Source organism: Salvia hispanica, chromosome 2 (assembly GCF_029641045.1).
Source record: "Salvia hispanica isolate PSC_SH4W2 chromosome 2, Shi_PSC_v1, whole genome shotgun sequence".
NCBI lineage: Eukaryota > Viridiplantae > Streptophyta > Magnoliopsida > Lamiales > Lamiaceae > Salvia > Salvia hispanica.
In genome coordinates this window covers 63,591,420-63,610,683 of record NC_142693.1, presented here as the reverse complement: position 1 = coordinate 63,610,683, position 19,264 = coordinate 63,591,420, and the positions used below count along the sequence as shown (strand labels likewise).

Genomic DNA, 19,264 nt, shown 5'->3' with positions numbered 1-19,264 from the left:
AGTAAAGCTTGAATTGGGCCTTTATCTTTCCCTTATTTAGCTATATAATAGGCCCAACAGTAGCGTCGTCCCCTTGTTAGTTTCCACTCCGCTTGTTAGAGGGGGTGAATACCCTTACTAAATGAATATATTTTGTTTTAATAAATAAAGTTTGAAATTAATTAAAATTAAAACGAAAAAAGAAACTAAATAAATATAAACAAAATCAAAACAAAACTTAAGGTCTCAAATTCTGTTTTTATGTTATCCGAAAAATATTCATCCCTCCCTACACACATAATATTCGAGTACATAAGGAAAAGAATGTTTGCAATCCATTACAAGAATTTCACAAAATTTCAAATTATTTATAATTTCCCAAATTTCTTGTAAATAGGGTAGAATATTTCATTTGTGCATGCTATAGCAATTTGGTATTTGGAGATACCCCATTTTACCACTAATCATTCAATTCCAAACATTAATCACCTTTAAAATATTTTATGATGAACCCAAAAATATGAACATTAATGGACACATCATGTGCAGTGCTGACTTTGCAGAGAAATGCAGGTATGGATATAATTAAGTATTAGAATTCCCATAACCAACTTTAAAATAAGTATTCTATTGACTGATCCGATCCAATCGATATGATTGAAAAATAATATTTTTGCATTATTGGATCGTCATAGTCAATACACGTTATTAGCAAAATCATTTTAAAAATTTCAACTCCATCATCTTCACCACCACCAACAATTGTAGCATACTCATTTCCTTGATCATTCATGGCGGCTTATGGTGCAGCTGTTTCTCTCAAGAATACGATCAAGCTTTATACGCAATCGTCTCGCATTTCGCTGGTTTCTCCCTATCCAATAGTCGAGCAATTCATCGCTTCCTATTGTGCTTTGTTTGATCATTCATACATCAAAGTGGTGATGGCGGCTTATGCTGCAGCGGTTTGTCTGAACTACACAATTTCGAGCATTCGACAATCGTTTCTGATTTCACCGGTTTCTGTCTTTCATATCTCATATTTCAAATGGTTGATGGTGGCTTATGTTGCAGCGGTTTATCTCAAGTATAAAATTCTACCTCGTGCTCTCTCCGTAAAATTCATAGTGCCCGCGAAGGCCTACAATGCCATGTGTCGCTTGCAGAAAGTTCTGCTGAAATTGGAGGAGACCGGCTTCAGCAGGATCAGGACGAAGGTGAATGCTTTGGATGAACGGATCAAGGAGGCCATATGGGAATTCGAAGATTTGATAGAATCCAACTTCACCAATCAGATTCTTCCACTGCTCGAAAGTGGAACAAGTCACTTGTCTTACTCCGTAGATCTTTGGAGTCTGAAGCAGAGTGTTGATTGCTTCGTGGAGAGGGTGGCGGTCATGGAGGCAGAGTATGATGTTGAACTGGCTAATATGTCTGAAGAAGAAGGCGAACCTATTTCCTCGAGAATTGATTTTGGTAGAATCAACTCGGAGATGGTTGGATTGTCTCTTGAATTTGAACGAGCCGTGGATTACTTGATCGGAAATGAAGGGAATCGGTTGTTAGTTACTGGGATGGCTGGGGTTGGAAAGACAACTATTGCGAAGAAAATATTTGAAGATCCATCAATTCAGAGACATTTCGAGCTTCGTGCATGGGTCAGAGTGGGCAGGAAATGTGGAGCAAATGAGACATTACGATGCATTCTAGCTCAACTGGATCCTAACATGCTTGCCCAAGATGATGGCGCGAAATTAGTTGGACTCTTGGAAGAGATATTGAAGGACAAGAAATGTCTCATTGTGTTTGATGACGTATGGAAATGGGATACATGGGTGATGGACAACTTGCCGGAAGAGAATGTTCGAATCTTGGTTACAAGCAGGCTAGCAATTGAAGAATGTGCACATCATGCTACATTACGCTTGTTGAATAGAGAAGAAAGTAAGAAATTACTTGGTGAGAAGGTGTTCGGTGAAGAGGGTTTCCCTTCTTGCCTTGAGAAATTGGGGGAGAAGATTGCCGAGAAATGTGAAGGTCTTCCACTTATGATAGTCACAGTTGCAAGGCTCCTGTCCAAAGACGACAAGGACCCAGAGTGTTGGACTGAGGTGGCCGAAAAGCAACATAATTCGATTTTTGTGGATGCATATGATCAAATATCAGAGGTACTTTTCCCAAGCTATGATTACTTGCCTCAATATTTGAAAATGATTTTCCTCTATTTGGGAGCTTTCCCTCCGTATAGTAATATCGATATAGACAGCATCAACCCTCGGTTGATTGCTGAGGGGTTTCTTGAACCGACTGAAAATGAAACTACTAGTGATTTCATGGCCCAATGCTTGGCAAAGCTTTTTAACTGGTATCATCTTCTACTACTCGATACAAATCTAGAATCTTGGTTTTCAAAGCAAGAGTTTCGTGTACATTCTTGTTGGCAGTATTTGTGCAAGAGAGAAGCTAGTAAGATTAAGTTTTTGCATGTCTTACAAAGCTGCACTGATGTTATGAAAGATCAGCGTCGATTGTGTGCCCATCGCAACACTTTGTTTTCCTTCAAAGAAGTGTATGATTCAATAAAAAGTGATTGTGCATCCACTGTTCGTTCTCTCCTTTGTTTTGGTCCTTACCACAAATATCCGGTGCCAATACATGACATGGATTTCAAGTTGCTCAGGGTACTCGATGCTGTTAAAGTTCGATTTTACCATATCCCACTTGGAATTCTTAAACTAGTTTGTCTAAAGTATCTTGCTTTAACTTGCAACACCGAGATCCCTATTTCCATATCCAATCTTCTTCACCTTCAATCCCTGATTATCAAACCACATATGAACATTAGAAAACGTGGAGTTGTGTCGTATATGCCAACCGAAATATGGGATATGCTAGAACTACAGTATATTGCTGTCATGGGAAGAGACTTACCGACCCCTAATTCTGATGCTACTTTGGAAAAATTCTCTTGTATTTTTGGGGTGAGTGCAAAGAGTTGCACAAGAGAAATACTCAAAAAAGTTCCTAATTTAATTGAATTGGGAATTATAACAGAGTTGAAGCCTTATGATGATGATGATGATTGCAACCCGTTGAATGCCTTGGGTTATATCTCAGAGGAGCTCCGGTATTTGCATATACTTACATATAATGTAATGAACCCCGAGATGAAGTATAAGCATATAGTGCCTCTTTCAATGTTCCCACCAACTCTTATAAGGTTGCATTTGAGTGGCTTAGGGTGTCCATGGGAGCACATGAATGAGATTGGTTTGTTGCTACCAAATCTTATGGATCTCGAGTTAAAACACTATGCCTTTCAAGGTCCCGAGTGGTATATAAATCCAAGGTGTTTTATGAAACTTGAGACACTTGTAATCGAAGACACGAATTTGGTGCGATGGAAATCTCAAAATGGAAGCCTCTCAAGGCTTGAGCTCCTAAGCATACGGCATTGCTACAAATTACAACAACTCTTTTGGAAACGTCATCCCACAGCAGTTCCAACTACAGTTGAGTTAGTTGAGTGCAATCCCTTAGCTGTAATTTCTGCTCATCACTTGAGATCGCGATCTGCCTTTAGAGTTCGTTGCCACTCTTCTTTTTGAGATAAGAAGTTGTAGCTAGACTCTCAACTTGGTTAACAGGTTAGCCCTCCTACTTCATTTAATTTGCATAAACATCATCAATTCCTTTAGTTCTTAACAAAAATGTATGTGTTTGTAATGAAGATGGAGTTGCATTGACCTTCCTTGCAAAACATGATCATCCCTCGAAGATTGCAGCCTAGAAGTGATTTTGGATTACATGTTGAAGGCCTTTTTCTAATTATGCTTTAATTTCAGTACTTGAGGTATAGGCTTAGCCCATCTTTATTTGACTACAGTTATGAGTTTCTTCTATGTATTACTCCCTCCGTCTCCAATTAATTGACATCGGTTAATTTGACACAGATTTTAAGAAATATAGTGAAAAGTGGTTAAAAAAGAGTTAGTGAATGTGCGTCCTACTTTTATATATTAATCATAATAAAATGTGAGGGGAATGAGTTGATAGAATGTGCGATTCATTATAAAAAAAATAGTAAAAAAGAAAATTGATGTCAGTTTAGGGTGTAATCACAATTCTTAGCATAAACCATAAATGAGTTATACTACTATATGATTAAAGCTTCGGAATGGACAAATTCCATGTTCTCTGATTTGACTAACTAAATAATTAATTTCCTACATACATATAATAATAAAATAAAATTAATTTCATATTTGGCGCCAACACCTCCTCGTTGCTTCGTCTCTAGTTTCGACCAAGTGTGAAAATTTTATTTTTTACGTTTGGTTTGGCGAAAAGTTTATTTATTGGAGATGGTAAGCAAAATGCAGATATAGGTCTAATTATTGATCATGTTGCTCAAATTCTGACCCACACAATCATAATAAATTGGGGGCAGGCTTAAAATGACTTAATTATACCAGTAGAAATATCTCCTTAATTAGTTCGATAAATTTAATTCAAACTGATTCAGAATAGGGGTCTTTGTCTTTAAATTCCTTTTAACTTTCATTAAAATTCAATTTTATAATCCAACTTGAAAAATTCGCCAATAAATTTATAACCAAAATATTAATTTGTAATGATTTTAGAAGTAATCAAAATTTTGATTCTATGGCTTATTATAACTTATACTCCCTCCGTCCCGGCTAAGATGACACATTGCTTAGCCGGCACGGGGTTTTAGGAGTTATTGGTTAAAGTGTTTAATTGGAGAGAGAAAAGGTGGGTGTAAGTATTAAAGTAGAGAGATAAAAAAAGATTGAATATTTTAATAGGAGTGAGAAAAAGTGGTTGAGTGTATTAAATGGAGAGAGAAAGTTACCAAAAAATGAAATGTGTCATCTTAATTGGGACAAACTAAAAAGGAAAACGTGTCATCTTAAGCGGGACGGAGGGAGTACTTTATTCGTCCCAAGAAAGATGACTCATTTATTGAGCGGTACGAGATTTTATACAGTTTGATTTTGTGTGTTATGTGAAGAGAGTAAAGTAACAGATTGGGAATAATGTAGAGATAAATATATTTCTATTTTAAGTAATGGATCATCTTGGTCGAGACAAACTAAAAATAAAAGTGAGTCATTTTCAGTGGGACGGATGGAGTAGTGATGACACAAAATTTTAGAAAATGTCTTTTTGTGTGTTTAATGGAGAGAGAAAATATAAATTTATATATTAATGTGCTAGAGAGTTTAAAAAAAAAAGAAATGTAACTATGAGAATAACTAATAAGACAAAAAAAATATAAATTTTACAGTGATTAAATATTCTGTAATGATATTATTATTACAAAAAATATAAAAAAATCAATGATGGTGTAATTGGGTCATTATTGATAAATAAAACAAAAATATGATTAAGTTAGATGAATATTAAAAATCGGAAGAGAGAAAATAATTAAATATGAAAAAGATGATTGGCTGGATAGTCTTCTTGGTTGATGATGAACATGATATATGAATTTTGCAAAATTGAAAATTCTTGCAATCGTGCGACCAAGTATAAATAATTACATGGTTGACTGAAAAACAATTTATACAATTGATAAATAGTGAGGTATATGGACGTGCATACACGTTGTTAGCAGTTTCACTTTAACAATTGCATACCAAACCCCGCCGCGGCCAACTCCTCTCCTCCAACTAAGAATGTAAAATTGACTTCGCCACCACAACTCAACCTATATTTCATATTTCAGTGGCGGCTTATGGTGCAGCCACTTCTCTTAAGAATACGATTCAGCGTATTCTACAATCGTCTCGCATTTCACTGGTTCCTCCCTCTCCACAAATCTCACTTCCCGCCTACGAAGCCATGGTTCGCTTGCAGAAAGTTCTGCTAAAATTAGAGGACACCGGCTGCAGCAAGATCAGGTCGAAGGTGAATGCTTTGGATGAACGAATCAAAGAGGTCGTGTGGGAATTCGAAGATTTACTAGAATCTCATGTGTATCAACAGATTCTTCCACAACTCGAAAGTGAGAGAGATCACTTGCTTTTCTCTGTAGATCTGCAGAGCCTGCGACAGAGTGTTGATCGCTTCGTCTCTAGGGTGATGGTGATGGAAATGGCTTACGATATTGAACTGGTGTACATGCCAGAAGAAGAAGGCGAGCCTATTTCGTCAAGAATTGATTCTGGTCGAATCGACTCAAATATTGTTGGATTATCTGATGAATCTGAACAAATCAGAGATCATCTTCTTTCAGAAAATGGAGATGGAAGGAATTGGCTATTAGTTACTGCCTTACTGGGATGGCAGGGGTTGGAAAGACAACTCTTGCTAAAAAAGTATTTGAAGATCCATCAATTCAGAGACATTTCGAGTATCGAGCATAGGTCAAAGTAGGCAGAAAGTGTGAATACAATGAAATATTACGATGCATAATAGCTCAAGTGGATCCCAACTCTCATGTTGAAATGCTTACCCACGGAGAAAATGTTGCTGACCAACAATTAGTCGGACTCATGGAATACAGATTGAAGTATAAGACATGTCTCATTGTGCTGGACGATGTATGGGAATGGGACACACGAGTATTGGTTAGCTTGTCACAAGAGAATGTCTGAATCTTGCTAACAAGCTGGATAGGAATGAAAGAATCTTCATTTCTAAGAATGCACTTGTTGGATGGTGAAGAAAGGAAGAAATTACTTGGAGAGAAGGTGTTCGGTAAAGAGGGTCTCCCCCTTAATTTGGAGAAATTGGGAGAGAAGATTGCCAAAAAATGTGAAGGTCTTCCACTTATGATAGTTACCGTTGCAAAGCTTCTATCCAAAGAAGTTAAAACCCCACAATACTGGACAGAGGTTGCTGAAAAACAACATAGCTCAGTCGTCATGGATGCATATAATCAAATATCAGAGGTACTTTACCCAAGCTATGACTACTTACCTCAATATTTAAAAATGTTTTTCCTCTATTTGGGAGCATTTCCTTCTTATAGTAATATTAAAATACACAACCTCTTTCAACGGTTGATTGCTGAGGGATTTCTTGAACCGTTTGGAAAACACACTTTGAAAATGTTTCTAGCCGAATGCTTGGCAGGGCTTGCTCATTCGTATCATCTTGTTCTATACCAATCAAACCCAGGATCTTGGTTTTCTAAGGAAGAGTTTCGAGTGCATTCTTGCTGGCAGCATTTGTGTAAGAAAGAAGCTAGCAAGATCAAGTTTTTGCAAGTTCAACAAAGTCGCGATGAAGTTATGAAAAACCAACGTCGATTGTGTGTCCACTGCAACACTCTATTTGCCTTCAAACTAAGTGTTTGATTCAATAAAAAGTGATTGTGGATCCACTGCCCGTTCTTTCCTTTGTTTTGGTCGGTACCACCAATATCCGTTGCCAATACATGCCATGGATTTCAAGTTGCTCAGGGTACTTGATGCTTTTGTAGTACGATTTTACCATATCCCAATTGAAATTTTGGACCTACTTCATCTAAGATATCTTGCCCCGACTTGCAATGAGCTCCCTGTTTCCATATCCAAACTTTTTCACCTTCAATTCTTGATTATCCATCCGCATATGAACATTAAAAAGCATGGAGCTCTGTCATTTATGCCGGTAGAAATATGGGACATGCAAGGACTACAACATCTTGAGGTATCCGGAAGAGACCTACCAATCCCTATTCCGATGCAACTTTGGACAAACTCTCTAGTGTAAGTGGTGTGAGTGCAAAGAGTTGCAATAGGGAAATTCTTAAAAGAATACCCTATTTAAAGGGATTAATAATTCTGATGGAGTTGGAACCTTGTGATGATGATGATGATGATGATTATAGCATCCTATTTAGTGGTCTAGGTTATATCTCAAAGGAACTCCAAAATTTGAATGTACTTACTTATAGCGTAATGAACCCTGAGATGAAACATGAGTATTTGGTACCTCTTTCAATGTTCCCAGCAAGTTTGACAGTATTGTGTTTGAGTGGCTTAGGGTGTCCATGGAAGCACATGAATGACATTGGTTCACTGCTACCAAACCTTAGGACCCTCAAGTTACAACACTATGCCTTTCAAGGCTCAGAATGGAATATAGAATAATGGTATTTTTTGAAACTTGAGACACTTGTAATTGAAGATACCGATTTGGTGCAATGGAGAGCTCAACATGGAAGCCTCCCAATGCTTGAAATCTTAAGCATACGACATTGCTACAATCTACAACAACTTGATTGGGCGCGTTATCTATCAATGGTCACAACTACAGTTGAATTAGTTGAGTGCAATCCCTTAGCCGCTGCTTCTGCTGAACAAATAAGACCGAGATATCTCTTTAGAGTTCGTTCCTACTCTTCTTTTTGAGATGAAATGTCGCAGCTACTCTCTTGGCTAACAGGTTAGCCTTCCCTACTTCATTTAATTTGCACAAACCATATCAATTCATTCGTTTCTTAATGAGATATCTGTGCTTTTGATGAAGCTGCATTAGTTGGTATCACTGTCAACATGCCGCCTCGTTGTCAACCCATCGCAATGGAAGACGTTTCCTAGTTGTCCTATGTCTCGTTGAGTTTCAATTTAGTCAGAATTGTGTTTCTAGTTGTCTCGGAGTTTCCTAATGGTATTATGCAGTTTGTAATACATGAAAGATTAATGTTTGCAACTTATGATATTTTCTTCATGTAGAATTTTGGTGTTATTTATTTTTCGTTGCATGGTATTGTGCTTGAACAATTAGTAGAGGCCTTCATAATTTTCTATAAGGATTTTGGTTCTCTTGTAATTAAATTGATAGAGATGGACAGAATTAGCAACTAATTACCTTCTGTTCGGACATGTTTTTGTCGACAAGATGGAGATACACAGAGAAAATTCTTTTTTTTTTCAAGGGAACAATAAACATTCCATAAAAGGGGTAGTTTTTTCTTTTTTAATTCCCACAAAGTGAGCGACGCCATGATGGACATGCGTTGCTGTTAATGACACGCATATTATAAGCGCGTTTTACCGTAAGATGCATGTGACTTATGTGTCGATAAAACGACACATTAGGTAAACATGTTTTTATTTATCGATGCTTGAGCCTCATGCGTCGTATATGAACATTAGAAAACGTGGAGTTGTGTCGTATATGCCAACCGAAATATGGGATGTCGTATATGCGTCGATAAAACAACTTCAAATAATTTGCATAAACATCATCAATTCCTTTCTATCTTAACAAAAATGCATGTGTTTGTAATGAAGATGGAGTTGCATTGACCTTCATTGCAAACATGATCAGCTCTCGAAGATTGCAGCGAAGAAGTAATCTTTGACTATTATGTTGAAGGCCTTTTTTGATCATGCTTTAGTTTAAGTTCTTGAGTTATGGGCTTAGCCCATCTTTGTTAGACTACAAAGAAATACTGGGTTGTGGTCACAACCCATTGGACTAATTCTTGATCATGTTATTTAAATTCTGACCCATCTAATCATTAATTATAGAGACACCAAGCTTGAATTTAGTACTTTTTGTATGTCCCATTAAAAATGAAACGTTTTTTCTTTTTGGGTTATCCTATTAAAAATAAAACGCTTCCTAAAATGGAAATAACATATCTCTACATTTTCATCTTTGTTACTTTAGTTTCACTTCACTACCTCACAAACAATACTTCATAAAATCCGATGTCGAAAATCAAATGTTTCATTTCTAAAGGAACAGAGGGAGTATATCATTAAGACTTGAACAGATGAGAATAAAACAAATGTTTAGCTAGACTCTCAATTTGGTTAACAGGTTAGCCTTCCTACATCATTTAATTTGCTCAAACATCATAAAATTTTGTAACCTTCTTAACTAAAATATGTGTGTTTATTATGAAGGTGGAGTTGCATTAGCTTTCCCTGCATCAGATTATATCATGAGACCGACCAACGCTCCACACCATGACTCCTCGCTCCCAACCCAACAAAGATCTTTCTAGTTGTCTAAGGTTTCGAGGAGTTTTTCGACTAAATCAAAATTGTGTTTTCTGATTGTCTGATGAGGTATTGTTGAGGTTTCCCAAGAGTACTTTTCAGTTTGTTGTTGCAATAAATAAGCAGAGACAAGTAATTAGACATGACTACAAACATGATTGAATGTTTAGACCTTATGATTTTTTTTTTCATGTACAGATTTTCATTGCATGGAATTGTTCTTGAACAAATTAGTTGTGGCTTTCATAATTATCAGTTTTTCTTACTTAATGTGTATATGTACTCTTTTAGATACAATTATTCGGCTATATATTTAATGGCTATATTATATAAGGTGGTTCCTAGCAAATAAAATCATTACATATGATCAAATTTGCAATTATCCGGATTCTTGGTTTTTAACGAAAGAGTTTCACGTGCATTCTTGCTGGCAGCACTAGTAAGATCCTAGGAAAGAGTTCCTAGGAAAGAAGCCAGTAAGATCCGGTTTTTGCATGTTTTGCGAAGCTGCGGTGATGTTGTAAAAGACCAACGTCGGTTGTGTGCCCATTTTTATACTTTATTTGCTTCGAACAAGTGTATGATTAATGAAAAAATGATTGTGCATCCACTGTTCGTTCTCTCCTTTGTTATGGTCCTGACCACCAATATCTGATACCAATAGATGCCATGGATTTAAAGTTGCTTAGGGTACTAGATGCTCTTAAGGTCCGGTTTTACCATATCCCACGTCAAATTATGAAACTAGTTTGTCTAAAGTACTTTGCCCTAACTTGCAGCGAAGACCTCCCTATCACAATATCCAACCTTTTTCACCTTCAAGACTTGATTATCCATCCACCTATGAACATTAAAAGGCGTGGAGTTTTGTCATATATTCCAGTAGAAATATGGGACATGCAAGAACTGTAGGAACTGGCAGCGGAAGCGCTCACATAAATCAATTACATAATAATTCTGATCAATTTAGCAGATTATTTAGAAAAATTTTATTCGCGCAATTATCACATGTATCATGCCTCATAACTCAAATAAAACATGCTTTAAATAAATTTAAACCTAAAACATGCTTTTCTACGGTTTAGCCATTATACCTTAATGATTCTCCAAAGAATCGAAGATAGCTAGCGCCTTCTCCACGTGAAGATCTTTAGTACAAAATCACGGATCTTCTGTCTGGGAATCCCAGACTGTAAACTGATATCAGGGTTGGCTGATCTCACTAGTATACTAGGACTTAAATAAAGAAGACAGAAATCCTTTCCCACGGAGGAGAAGAAATCGCCGCCCCTTATCTGTGTAGAGAGGGGTCGAAATTTTTTAGTAAAAATAAGTGTATTTTATGTCTCCTTTATTTTCCTATTTATATTAAGTCACATATTGGGCCCAGACAGGGATCTATGGAAGGCTTTGGATATGGGATCCTCCAATTAGTTTTTTACTAATTAAATTAAACCCAATTTAATATAAGCTTATAATTGGAATATTACGAGCAGCCACTACAGAAGTAATATTGCACTCCCCATCCAAATCCGAAATTATAAGTACTCCGGGTTTCCATTGCTTGATATTTATTTCCCGCGCTTAAGATAGAAACATCTATTAATTAATTATTGTCTGCTACGGACTTAATTAATTAATATCTTATTTATTCCAAGAGTGGACTCAACAAGAAAATCTTATTTATTATTCATAGAGTAATTAAACTCCAACTAGCTAGGTTTCGAATAATAAAATCTTATTTCAAGCTCCTATTGAGGATGTTATCAAACAAGACTCACCTCGCGCACGATTCAACATAATAGCAATTCTAGCACCGCTAGATATTAATCACCACTACCCAATATACCAGTCTTATTGGGTTGCGAAAAACCCGCACCATTTGGTAAGTCAAAGTAATGCATAATCAATACCATATGCTCAATGCTAACGTACATTGATTAAGAAACAATAATTTACAAGACCTCGTCTTTCCGTAGATAGCACAAAGGCATGTCTCGCTGTTAGATCCAATTCAGTGCTATACCACACCAACGTCATCTTATTTCAGTAAGGCTTAGAAATAATCAGACTGACATTCCAACCTTGCACGATAGGTAGTGTAAGCCTATCTAGGTTGTGAAATTCTTTTTTTTCTTTTTTCAGAACTGACCGTGTTACCTTAAATTGAACGACGCCCGCAACCGGTCTACTAAAACAAAGACTTAGACTTTGTTAAGTTACTTATACATTTAAACATGTGATAAACATCCATTAAATGTAAAACATAACAATATTATGACAAAAATAATCTATTTGTTCCTTTGAAAAATAAAATAAGAGTTTTAACAGCATTCAATCACTCGAAAGGTGATTTCTAGTATACAAACTCTAACAAGAACTACAATATATTAGGATTTGTGGAAGAGACCTACCAACTCCTAATTCTGAAGCTACTTTGGACAAACTCTCAAGTCTTTTTGGTGTGAGTGTTCAAAGTTGCACTACAAATATTCTCAACAGAATCCCTAATTTAAAGAGCTTAGTGATTCTGATGGACTTGAAGCCTTATGATGATGATGATTATGATGATAGCAACTCATTGAGTGGCTTGAGATGTATCTCGAAGGAACTCCAATATTTGAACATCATTTCATATTTTGATATGAAGTACGAGGTCATGCTACCACTTTCAATGTTCCCATCAAGTCTAATAAGGTTGGAGTTGAGTGGCTTAGGTTGTCCATGGAAACACATGAATGACATTGGTTTGATGCTACCAAATCTTGAGAATCTCAAATTACAAAACTATGCCTTTCGAGGCACAGTGGGATATGGAATCTGACTGTTTTTTGAAACTTTTGACAATTGTAATCGAAGACATGGATTTGGTGCGATTGAGAGCACAACATGGAAGCCTACCAAGGCTGGAGCTCCTAAGCATACGGCATTGTTACAGATACCAACAATTCAGTTGGACGTGCGATCCTTGATGGTCACAACGCCTACAATTGAATTAGTTGAGTGCAATCCCTCAGCTGTTGATTCTAACCGGAATCTCACTTTACAGTTCGTTGCCACTCTTCGTTTTGAGATGAGAAATCGTATTTAGACTCTCAATTTAGTTAACAGGTTAGCATTCCTACATTTAATTATGCATAAACCACATCAATTCAATCTCAATTCATTTGAATATATATGTACGCTCATATACTATATTCATTTATCGTTTTTATCAGGAAAATGAGAGAGCAAAAGGGGCCAAGTGTCGCCATATCCCATCATTTCCGTTATATTACAATGTTATTTCTTGAATCTAGTTATCTTTATACACTATGAGTGAGAATAATGTGTTTGCTAAAGCAAGAAAACATTCATTTTCTTACATCTTGAAATGAAAATTTATATACAAACACAGCTAATTAGGCATGTATTTCATCAGATGTAGATGTAAGATATATGACACGAACCGAATTCGTCTCATGACGAACACCAAAATATGTAGCCCCAAATCTTGTGCAACACTCTCTGATCACTACCAGAGAAGCCCATACCCCATCACGAAAACTGGTCCACCTCGCCCTCGCCAAACGAATAACCGCAGAGACGAATACTAACCCTAGGATGGAACCTAGGATCATGAACAAGCCTGAGAACGGACCGGGGCCTAATCTTATGTCGTCGGCCGCCTTCTGTGAGGATGCCGGCGACGAATTACAGTTGGAGTGATTGAGCATGTTCTTCTCCAATGTGTCAACATGTCCACTCTATGATACTTTGAGTATTGCTTCTGATATATCAATTGCTAATGGTGACCCCTTTTGGAATGCCTAGTCATGTACACACATATACAAAATTAACAAGAAAATTCTAAAATATGACTTGTTTTACATTATATATATATTCATTCATTTCCTATTTTCATTCTGTTTCATCATACCAAGCATGTCCATAGAGTAAGAGAAAACTGTAGGAAATAAAAGGATGAGAAGTTGATAGTATCTTACAAATCCAAAGCCACCTAGTTTGAATCTAGGCCCCGATTCAATGTAGCCGTTGCAATACGTGGCGAGGAACACCTTGGCATGTGGTACGACGAAGAAAGCGGCTTTGATCTCACCGTTGTCTAAAGCTCGTGGATAATCATCAATGGACTTGACCCGCTTGATATTGTTGGGTTTGAAGTTTAGGACATTGATGAGATAATCACAGATGAAGGAGTTGCCATTGCATCCTACAGCTGCATTGGAGCTCCTTAAAACGTCTATCTCCCTCACAGATGGCTCCAATCTTGGAACGGTCATCATCGAGCTTAGGACAGCCGTGAAACTCGCTCCGACCACGAAAATCACGCATATCCACACCGCCAACACAAGCTTGGACGTTGAGTTCTTGATGTTCTCTCCTGCGATAAAACACGGAGTTCACTATATTAGTATTGAACTCATCATCCCTTAACAAGACCAACATACAGACCACCAAACATGAGAACTCAACTTAAAAGACTAGCCTCTTAGAAACCAACTCATTTGGTCTATAAATCCCACATCTGTTTTCTTACATAACTAATACTCCCTCCGTCCTCTATTAGGAGTCACTCTTTGACCGGGCACGGGTTTTAAGAAATGTAAAGAAAAGTTGGTTGAAAAAGTTAGTGGAATGTGAGACCCATTTTTTTATATTGGTTTTATAATAAAATGTGAGTGAATTGAGTTAGTGGAATGTGGGACCTACTTACTATTTATGGTAAAAATGAAGTGTGACTCTTAATTGGGGACGGACCGAAATGGAAAAATGTGACTCTTAATGGGGGACGGAGGGAGTATAAGACAAATTTGAATTGAGCCTTAAGCATAAACGGACAAGGATCTTTCCTAAGTCAATATGGGACAAACACCATAAGTTCCTCGGGGACATCCAACAAAATTGGAACGATTGACAGAAGATTAACATGGGCCATATGTAAGAATCACACGCACAAATCGAGAAATTGTAGCTTACTCACTTTGTGACAAGGAGATTATGGTGACTGAGAGCCAAAGAATAGAGCAAATAGTTTGGAGAATAGACTTTCCGGTGAATTGGTCGTTGCCGGCTGCGAATTCGCTGAGCCAGATGACAAATCCGGTGGCTGTGCTGACGCCGGCGAGCTGCAGCCACATCATCTTGGTGAATGGATTCAAAGCTATGAATTTGGAATCTTTAAGTCCGGGTTTCACAGTCACCACCATCACCAGCCCCGACTCTATATAAGGCTGTGAAAACTCCACGTAAACGGTCCGGTTTGCCATTATTTCTGTGTCACCTACTGCTGCATCCAAGCTCTATTGCCACAGATTTAAAGAGTATTGAAATGGAACGGAGTATTTTCTTTTATATATGCTATTCTCTTATTACTTATTTTTTTTCATATTTATCTGTCTTACTTAATTCACTATAAACAATTTCCTTAAATTTTTCCGAAAAAAAAGAAGCGATTCAAGTACCAAAAGTAAAACAGAGAAAAACAGGGGAAAAACAGAGGAAACAGAGGAAGTACTACCTTGTTGTGAACATGAGCAAGCATTTCATCATGGGAGCCATTAATGGGAACTAATTCATATTGAATATCGTACGGAAGTTTAATCACCACCGCTTTGAAAACCTCGATCGAAAATCCGGAGATCAGAGACGAACCGGAATCATATGTGACCTTCACGAACTGATTGAACGCGCCTCCAGCCGGAACGCCGATTTTCAACGGCCTATCTCTGCTCCCCAAGATCCACCCTCTCGGAACCGACCACTCTCCGCCTGGCCAGAAGATCGAACGCAGCTGATCGCCGGAGAACCCAACTCCGGTGACCACACCGCCACTTCTCTGTAGCTCTTTCCGATCACATTCACAATGTGGAAAACAGGCTTTTGTGTGAGGAAGCCGTTTTTGAAGATTAATTTTCCACTCAGGCCTTCGAAGTATTCGCCGGCGCCAGCGCCGGCGAAGATGGCGTCGTAGGCGCGGAGGGCGTATATGTTCGGCGTCGGATTTTCTTCTGATGGAAAATTGGATTCATATTTTCTTCTGAATTTAGATTTGAACGCTTTGAAATTGTTGTGATCAGTTGAATAATCTGATTTTATGGCAACAACTCCTTCCATGTTGAGTAGAAGCGATGAATCGGCGGAATCTAGAAGATTCGAGATCTCGTCCGCCACGATCCAGACGAAGCCCTTCTCCATCAATCCCAAAACCCGAGCTTTCTCGAACAAGATCGCTGCAAATTCGAGAGAGCAATGCATAACGACGAAGACCCTTGAGTTGGTGGCCCTGATCATCTTTGTTAACTCGCTCTCGATGGATGCGTGGGGGACGGGGGCGGTGGCGTGGAGATTGATGGAGATGTCGAGGGCGTGGAGAGCGCGGGAGAGGAGGAGGAAGAGGGTTGGGTCTTGGGAGATGGAGATGAGATTTCTCCAGTGGAAATGGGCTATAAGTGAGGCGATGCATTGGATTTGGTGGGCCGGGGGGAGGGTCATCTGGTTGAAGGACGGGGGAGGTTGCGGTGGAGGTGAGGCGGCCAGGGAGAGGGAGATGATGGGTGGTGGGGTTTTGAGATGGGAGACTAATGCGGCTTGTTCGAGTGTTAGGGTTCCGATGATCGTGTCAACGTGTTTGTGGTTGATGAGATCCAGTGCTGCATACGTTTAAAAAGATTTGTATCAACCATCGATGCTATATAGCTTTATAGTACTATTACAGACACGAAATAAAAGATTTGTATCAACCATCGATACTATATAGCTTTATGATAATTCATTAATTCATGTTTCATAATTGAAAATAAGCCAACTATGCACATACTATATACTCCCTCCGTCCAAAAAAATAGATCACTTTTGCCGTTTTGGGACGTCCACAAAAAATAGATCACTTTCTAAAAATGGATAGTTTATCTCTCATACTTTTCCCACTTTTTCTTCTCTCTCTCATACTTAACTCACTTTTTCTCCCTATCTCTATTACTTTAACTACTTTTTCTCCCCCTCTCTCTTACTTTACCAATTCTACATTAAAACTCGTGCCGAACAACAATAGATCTATTGTTTGTGGATGGAGGGAGTACATAAAATAAAAAAATATATAAAAAGCTAAGATAATTCTTGAATTTTACAAGACTCTATATAAGAAATACTTGTACTACATACCTACTTCACCTCATAACATTGAAGGCCCTCTCTTCCTAAATATAAGTAACTAAGCAAATTAAATAAACAAACTAAGTAAAGAATGCCGTACCAGCAGAGGCAGCAAGAGCTGAATTACCATGTAAATCTTTGATGTGCAAAGCCAAGTTCAAACAATGTCTCAAATCTTTGGCAGCCATTTTCATGGCTATCTTTTGCTCTTTTCCGATTCTCGAGCTCTCATCGATGATTACTCCCACACTCAAATTATCCCCACGAGCTTGAAGCTCCGGACATATCGTGGATTTCAATGAGATCGTCGACTCTACCAACCAGCATGACACAAATAGTAGGAGGTGGAGAGTATGCATTCCCAAAGAAGAATCAGAATAATTTCCTCCAATTTTGAGGGAAATCTTGCAAATTAATGAGAAATTGGAACATACAACCACTATATTTAATTTGATTCCTCTACCTTACACTGACCTTTTATTATATAATAATTTTATTTTATTAAGTACTACGAGAATATCTAAGTGGCTTTGATAAATTGAATAAAATTTACGTTAAAGGATTATGGCGACCTTTTCAAACTGATTTTATTATGGTTGTTATTGGCTGTTGAGATTAAAAGAAATGGAGTTTGAACAAATAAATATTTATGTATAAATTATTACGTCTTTTTCATAATGAATTATTACGTCTTTTTCATAATGACTGTCACGCTTTGAGTAGGACGTGGAACTGGAAATTTCATGTAAGATGCCATAGGATAGTTACTAGAATAGATGATGTTGAATTTTGGTGGACTTATTATTTGGGCTGGTTATTTAATTTGACCCATGTATTGGTTTTTTGGGCTGAGCCCAGATGACTTACCTCTTGCTCCAGATGTTGCCACGTGGACTCCCTCCCACCCGGATCATGCCCTTGAGTCTCTCATTCTTTCGAACTCTCTCTCTCTCTCTTCTCTCTGTAGACCTAAATCTCTCTCTCTGTTCACCCTCTCTTCTTCGATGGATCTTTCACCATTCTTGTGTGATCTCTCACGGTTTCTTCAGTGATTGAACAAGTGTGAGTGGTGGTGAAGGCAACTGCTTTGGTTGCTGGTTGTTGTGAGGAACTAGGGTTTGGTGTGTGAGGTTTTCTGTGTGAGTTTGTGTTCGGTGCTTCCAGATCCTGTGTGGTTGAGTTGTGTTGTGTTGACTTCTGTGGTGAGAGGTTAATCTCTAGTCAGATTCAACGGTGCTCCCTTGGATTGGTTTCTGGTTAAATAGATCTGGTTATTGGCGGGTTTCTGAGCCATTCTTTGATCTATTCAGTTTCTCTCTTGTTTCTTGAGTTAACCGGATTGTGTATGCTTCTTTTGATCCGAGAGGATCTTGTTTGCTATCACTAATCCGTTTATTCAGTGTGCAGGTTCCATTAGGAGAACTTTGGTGATACTTCAAGAACCCTAGTTTAGCTTATTAACTACGGTTGTAATAGTTGATAGTTCTTTGGTTGTAATCTTGAAAACTCAACAAAATCAGTCGCGTGGTTAGAGTTTGATTGAGCTCTCCTAATGAAGAACAAAGAGGTTTGGTAAATAGTGAATCTGTACCTTATCCGATCCCTACAAATGACTTACGACTTAAAGAGTAACGAATAATAGTATTTCCAATACTTGACTGTGGGAATATCACTATAATTAAGTTTAATTAAACTGTATGGTATTAAAAATAGGATATCGTTGTGTGTGTTAGAGTGTCGACCTGGATATGAAAATAGTACTTCCTACATTCCAAGATAAACGAGTCATATTCCTTTTTAGGATATCCCACTATAAATGAGGGATTTCCCTTCTTGGCAAAAAATCATCACTCTTACTTTATTGTCCACCTATTTTATTCTCTCTTCACTTCTATACTTTTCTCTCTCTAATACTTTCTTCTCTCCACTTTACTGTTTAAATATCAATTCATTATATCTCGTGCGCAAAAGAAGCGCTTCGCTTACCTTGGGACGGAGGGAGTACTATTATTACAGATGAAAACGTGTGTATGTAATGTTGAAGGTCGAACCACCTAGGGTGGGTTTTCTCTTTTAATACTCCCTCAAACCCCATTAGTTGACACGAATTTTAAGAAATATAGTGAAAAGTGGATGAAAAAGTTAATGGAATGTAAATACTA

The 19,264-nt window shown here is 37.7% G+C and overlaps 1 protein-coding gene, 1 non-coding gene and 2 pseudogenes across 3 annotated transcripts; 3 read left to right on the top strand and 1 right to left on the bottom strand.

Moving 5' to 3' along the window:
* The first annotated feature begins 757 nt into the window (after window positions 1-757).
* Window positions 758-3,907, top strand: LOC125220754 (putative late blight resistance protein homolog R1A-4). The gene is made up of 2 exons (XM_048122900.2): window positions 758-3,626; window positions 3,711-3,907. Exon 1 carries the CDS (start codon window positions 771-773, stop codon window positions 3,585-3,587), a length of 2,817 nt encoding a protein of 938 aa, XP_047978857.1. The 5' UTR covers window positions 758-770; the 3' UTR covers window positions 3,588-3,626; window positions 3,711-3,907.
* A 1,686-nt stretch (window positions 3,908-5,593) lies between these two features.
* LOC148932902 (putative late blight resistance protein homolog R1C-3) lies at window positions 5,594-7,245 on the top strand (annotated as a pseudogene).
* A 5,918-nt stretch (window positions 7,246-13,163) lies between these two features.
* Window positions 13,164-17,560, bottom strand: LOC125200070 (glutamate receptor 2.5-like; annotated as a pseudogene). The gene is made up of 5 exons (XR_016135211.1): window positions 17,203-17,560; window positions 15,469-16,600; window positions 14,932-15,250; window positions 13,934-14,331; window positions 13,164-13,756 (listed from the first exon to the last, which is right to left on the bottom strand). The product of XR_016135211.1 is annotated as a glutamate receptor 2.5-like (transcript).
* Window positions 14,829-14,936, top strand: LOC125202953 (U6 spliceosomal RNA). The gene has a single exon (XR_007173278.1). It is a non-coding gene; the product is annotated as a U6 spliceosomal RNA (small nuclear RNA).
* Window positions 17,561-19,264: the final 1,704 nt, after the last annotated feature.